At 43.5% G+C, this 6,000-nt stretch overlaps 1 protein-coding gene across 1 annotated transcript in view; it reads right to left on the bottom strand.

Moving 5' to 3' along the window:
- Nucleotides 1-2,360: 2,360 nt before the first annotated feature.
- Nucleotides 2,361-6,000, bottom strand: part of TMEM178B (transmembrane protein 178B) — a gene marked incomplete at both ends in the record, with an annotated part of 204,968 nt that continues 201,328 nt past the window's right edge. Inside the window, one exon of the mRNA XM_084206104.1 lies at nucleotides 2,361-2,611. Coding sequence (XP_084062230.1) covers nucleotides 2,361-2,611 — 251 coding nt within the window. The remainder of the gene's footprint in view (nucleotides 2,612-6,000) is intronic.

The following is a 6,000-nucleotide window of genomic DNA, read 5'->3' as shown; positions in this document are numbered from 1 at the left end:
AAATAAGTAATTTCTCTGGTCACATCTAATGTATAATGAAATTGTGAAACTTCAGTTGACAGGGATGGCACTTCAGTGGAAACACACTGACTTAGCAGTTGGCATTGGCATGTTTGGGGAATCTGTAGACAACAGAAAACAAAAGCTAGGTGGTTGAGCAAGAATGGAAGGAACCCAAATCTACTCTATTCCAACATGTCCTCCAGAAACTTCATTTCTCTGAGCACTGTAATACAACTACATGTGTAAGGATTATTTGTTAGCTGGATATTTTTAAACCAAGCAATACTGTTTCTTGCCAGCTGTGTAAATGGCATGACCTGAAAATTAATGCCTGCATTTCTGTGCAGCAGGCCCAGGCTCCTTCTCCTGGTGAGATATTTTAGATGGAGAGGATTAGTTTTTATTGACTAATGAGGACTGATATCATGCAGCTATCAGGTAAGAAAGGATTGCTGGTACTATCCCTGAATTAAGAGCATGTTGGGTTGGACTGGTTTTGGGGAGACCTTTTTTCTTTGCCCTGTCTCCCTTTGCCTGCATATTTGTCAGTGGTGCCCTCACTTTTGCACGTGGCAATTCAGTCATTGTTCTTCTGAGTCCCTTTGGCTACACCCTTGGCCCTTCTTCCCTACCTTCCCCTCAGCCACTGGTACCTTGCAAGGACCCACTGTCCTCACAGCCAAAAAGCTTTTCTTCCTCTAATGGCCTTCACCTACCTCTCCAGACTTAGCTGTTTGTTTAGCTCTTCTGGGACTTATGACCTGAACAACGGGAAGAGCAGAGGGAAGGAAAAAGGAGACAATAGGAAGAGGAGTAGCAGGAAAAAGAGAAAGACCAAAAAAAGAGAGAGAGTTCCATTTGCAGATTCACAGTTATATCATACAATGCTTAAGCTCATGGGAAATGGATCTCTGTTCTCTGCATTTGACCCTTTCACATCCATCTGTACACAGTTCTCCCAGATGGAGAGAGGAGATGTCCATTGAATTGGGGCAGTTTCCAAAGACAAGATGTGGGAAGGTCTTATTTGGCATACATGAACACAAAGAGAGGCATCTCTTACTTCTCTTCTACAGAAATTAGCTCCCTTTTCCTCCTCCACAATGGCTTTTGCTCAGTTGTCTCAAGCTTCCAAACTGGAAACTTGATGAAATTCCATTCCATCAAATCCCTGGGAAGAACAGCTACCAGGCCGTCCCCCACCTCCCTTCTCCTTGGTCAGTCTTCCCCTGGATCCACCATCCTGAACTCTCAGAAGCTCCATGAAAAAAGAAAAAAACCTGCTGAAATCCACCAGAGAAGATGCGCTGTCTCAGACCTGACGGCTTTCCTCACGCTTCTGCCGTTGCGGTGCCTCAGTCTTGGGCCACAAACACAGCATGGATGGTTTGGTGGACAATCACATTGCAATGTTTTAAATTTTTCTTTTTGTAAAAAAAAAAAATAAATAAAGAGGGAAGAAAAAGTTATACACACATGTATCACAGCTTTTTCAAAAGGCCTTCTGCTGCATTTACATTAGCAGTTCAGCCTCAGTTGTAAGCCTGGATGTAAGGCAGCTGGAAGATTAAAACCACATTGTTGGAAAGTCCGCTGAGATGTCCTCTTGGAGATTTTTATTGTTTTCTGGTTTTATTTTCTTAGATTTTTTTATTATTATTAATTATTATTATTTTCACTTGTTTGCTTCTCTCTAAAGTTTGGCAGGCAAAGAGAAAATGCTTTTCTGCTTTTCCTCACACATTCTGTCCATTTTGTTTTCTGCGTTTTAAGGAGGAAAAAACCCAACAAAACCCCAAAACCAATGACACGACTTCTGTCATTTTGTTTTAAGAAAGAAAAAGAATGTGGGTGGGTTTCTGATAATGGCCTTGAGGAGGTATGTTGTTGAAGTGGCTCAAATGCTTCATTTGCTTGCTGTTTACATTTTCCCTTCTGGCTGCAATGGAGACGCTTTTTGTGTCACACCCCCCATGCCTCTGCCCCCGCCATGTCCTGTATAGATTCTGGTTCCAGATTCCCCACATGGATCCCCTGTTTCCCCTCCCAAATGGCAGTAGGTAGGTGCAACTGTAGGTTCATTTGACCTCTAAGGTATGATGCTGAAGTTAAGAGTTGGATGGAAGAGCCATGTGAGAGAAAAGCTTTCCCATCACTGTGAGAAAGAATGAAGCAATACAGAGTCCAGTGGAGATGTGAGTGCCATGTTGGACTCAGCTCTACCTTGGCACTGGCATTAATTTGAGATTTTATATATATATATATAATTATATATATATATATGCATGTATAGGCATACCTAGGCATATATATATATATATGTCTTTGTGTGTGTGTGTATTTGTTTGCTATTTGTTTTAGCACACTGTCCCATTCTCAGGTCTAGATTTGGGGCAGTTGGTCCTGGGGACAGGTTGGACAGAAGGGGCCAGAGTGCAGAAGAAGCCAGAGATCAGAGTGAGGCCCAGGCCCCCCCACGCACAGAACATGGACCAGCCATAGCCATGGCTGATGTCGTCGGGCAGTCCGTACAGGTAGCGGGGGTAGCGGGAGAGCTCAAAGTTGATTCCAGCCACGCACGTGCACAGTGAAATGATGCAGAAGGTTCCTGGAGGAGAGCGGGAAGGGGAGAAGGAGGGAGGAAAAAAACAAAGAGAAGTTAGAAGAGTGATAGACATACCCCTTTCCAAGCTGCATGAGGAGAGCTGGTGCAAGCAGTAAGGAAGTGCCTAAGGGAAGATGTCTGTATAGAGTGGCTTAGTCTGGAGAAAGAATTGAGTGCCACCACAGCCTTGAATATTGATCTGCTGCTGAACAGAGCTGTGTGGAGAAACTTCAACAGGAACATTTTTCATTATGAGCACTCCCTTGGGAACCAGAATGCTCCATGGAACCATTGATTTTTCTGAAACTTTGCTTTACAGAGTAAATACAGAATGAATAATCTTGTTTTGACATTTTTGGGAGGGAAAATAACCTTGATTTTTTTGTTTCATTCCAATTTTTCAGTGATAGGCTTTATAGAACATTACAATATACTTGACATGTTCTGGCTCTGTTGAAATGTACATTTGAACTTATGTGGGAGATTTTCTTCAAGCTTTTCTTATATCAAAATACAGAATTTTTCATTATACAGTCTCCCTTTAAATATTACTTAAAAAGTCCTTAAATCCTTCACAAAACTCAGAATCTGCCCTCTGCATGACTCCAGTTTCAATCCAGATGCCCTCTGCCACATTGCTGAAATCTTCAAAATATTCTTGTTCTTGTTTTCCATCTCTGCAGCAATATTTCATTTATTTCTTTCTGAGAACACAGCGAGAACAAACTTCCTAACTCTGTCAGGTGATGTTATGGAAAGACACACATATCAGATGAGGCTGAACTTTATCCCACCCAGATGAGTCTAATTTTGATCTTTGGCCTCCAGCTTCATTGAAGCTAAACTCTGAGCTCCTGAAATGTCACAATTGCCACCCACACACCAAATAATGGATAGATACAGATGCTACACACCTGCCACAAGAGATAACGACTCACATCAGTGTGAAGTTGGTACTTTATTTTTCTTCTCAAATCCTCCCTTTTTGGGCCTCTCTGAATTGCCTGGAGAGCCCTGGGCACAGAAGGCACAGAAGGCAGCCTACAGGATTCATGTGTGCTACCTGTGCAGCATGTCCTGCATCTGTTCACTTACTGCTGCTGGTGAGGAATGTCTTCTTCCTGGTCCCATCCCTAACCCAGCATAATCTTCCAAAGCAGTCACAATCTGCCTAGTCTCAATGACAAGCTCCTGTCTTCTGCTTAATAGATGTCCTTGCTTCCTTCTACTGCTTCCTGCCCCTGGCTCTGCTTCTCTTCTGCAACACTTTTGCTGTGGTTTCTCGCTGTTACTTTTCTCTTTTCAGCTGCAGTTACATTGAATAAATGAATTTAACTCTCCCCAGTCTGAACACAGAGGTAAGATTATTTGGTGAATTCCCATGGAATTCAGTTCAGAAACTGGGAGCCTTTGCAGGAACATACCCACATCACCAAAATGTGTGGACTTTCCATTATACCCACTTCCTTTATTTAGCAGAAACATCATATAGGCATTGAATCTACAGGCAAATCTCTATAATGGACCTGCAGTGAGATCACTGTTATGGTTCCCTCTTCTGATCACTGCTATGCCTGTTGGGATGGCCTTTTCTCCACTGTATTTTGGAACGTCACTTGTAGATTGTCTCTGCTGTAAAGGTCAGGTGCTTCCACTAATGCCATGCACAGCTGCCAGATGGCCCAGGATATTCCCAAATACTCATATTATGGGAGTGCCACTGGGTACCAGTGAGGACCAGGCAGCTGCTGCAGCAGGTACTATTCAAAACAGTCTTTTTGCCTCCCACCAGCACCCCAGCAGTCTGCAATTAGTGATCTGGATTCTTGCAAAAGCCTCATGAGATCCCAGGCTCTGGAGTTGACCTATACCACTTCAAAGCACAGAGTAGGATAAATGGGGAGATCACCATCCCACAATCCATTAGTCAAAAATCAGGTTGTTTGATTAAAAACCACACATCCTTTCCATGTTTTACTGTGTTACTTAAGTTATTCAGCAATATGAAGAGGTTTGAAAAGAATGTGGTTGTTCCCCGTGTTCTATGTCAGAATGACTAGAACATTGTGGGATTGGGGAAGAGGCACTGCTCTGAACTGAGCTCTGTGGCTCATTTCAAATGGTTGTGGTTAGAAAATGACAGGGAAGGCCTTTCTTTGCTAGTAAGAACATGGTAATTTCTGCTCTCTCAAAATATAAGATTGTTCAGAGAGGTGGGTGGGAAAATCTGTGTGGCCAGAGTAAAGCTGCATTTGCTAAGTACAAAAGGGAAGGAATAACTTTGGATTTCAAATACTCCCCGTGCTTTCATGCTTTGTCTTGGCTGTTTTGTTCACAAGCTCTTCAGTGCAATGAGTGTTGCTTACTCGTTGTATTTGAGCAGTGCCCAGTATATTGGCTCTCCACCTTGCTGAGGGTATTCTGCCCCTTAACAAAGGAACAATAAAGAGGAGCAAGTAACAACACTAGAGAACTAAGGATGAGACACACAAGGATGAGACTTCTCTAAAAAAAGCCTGGCCCCTTTCTGGAGAATGTGCTAACACATGATGACAAATAATGACTGCCATGCACAATGTCACAGAGTGCAGAGCACAGTCCTCAGCCTGTCACCCCCCAGTGCTTCTGCAGGATGTCTTGTACAACACAGACTTATCTGTCTCTCTAGCACTGTTCATTGCAGACACAAAAAATGCCATTTTATGCCATCTAGAAAAATCTTTATGGCCATTTTATGAGTCCTATGTGTTGGTTGTGTTCAGCCAAGCAAGGAAATTCCTGCTTATAGTTAATCTGGCCTCTCACCAGGAAGGCCACTGATGAAAACCAAGTAAAGTTCCTACCTTATGACTGTTCAGTAGTTTTTCCTCATGAACTGGCAGTCACAACACAAAAGATCACCCTTGTAAATTGCACAGTTGTTGGCCATTGTAATGAAGGAGTCATGGGTAAAAGAGATGCAGAACCTGAGCTTACCCTGTGGAAAGGAAGCCTCTGCTAGTCGAGGTAAGATGTGGAGCTGAGGTAGCAAGAGGAGGGAGGCTGTTGGTGCTGCCCATGACACTCTGCACTACAGACACAGTGCTTCAGAGGCAGCAGGACTGCAGGAAGTCATGAGCATTCCCAACCCTATGATCCTTTTTCTCCCCAGAAGTCAAACTGAGCCCTTCTGCAGTTTCCTCCCAAGTTCATGCGCACTAATGCCCCAGATCCCCTGGAAACTGCGCTGACACAAGCTTTAATTTCTTTGTGAAAAACACGCTCCATAGCTGTGGTCCAAGCAGAAGTCTGATGGTCCAGCCATGGCCCTGGCACAAACTGTGAATGGCAGGTGTCAGTGAGAGCTCGCTGGTACACGAGCTGCACAGAGAAATAAAGGCCATGTCCTTCAG

This window comes from Fringilla coelebs, assembly GCF_963513975.1.
Source record: "Fringilla coelebs genome assembly, chromosome: 5".
Lineage (NCBI taxonomy): Eukaryota > Metazoa > Chordata > Aves > Passeriformes > Fringillidae > Fringilla > Fringilla coelebs.
The sequence above is the reverse complement of the archived record's forward strand: the minus strand, read 5'-3'. Positions and strand labels throughout refer to the sequence as shown.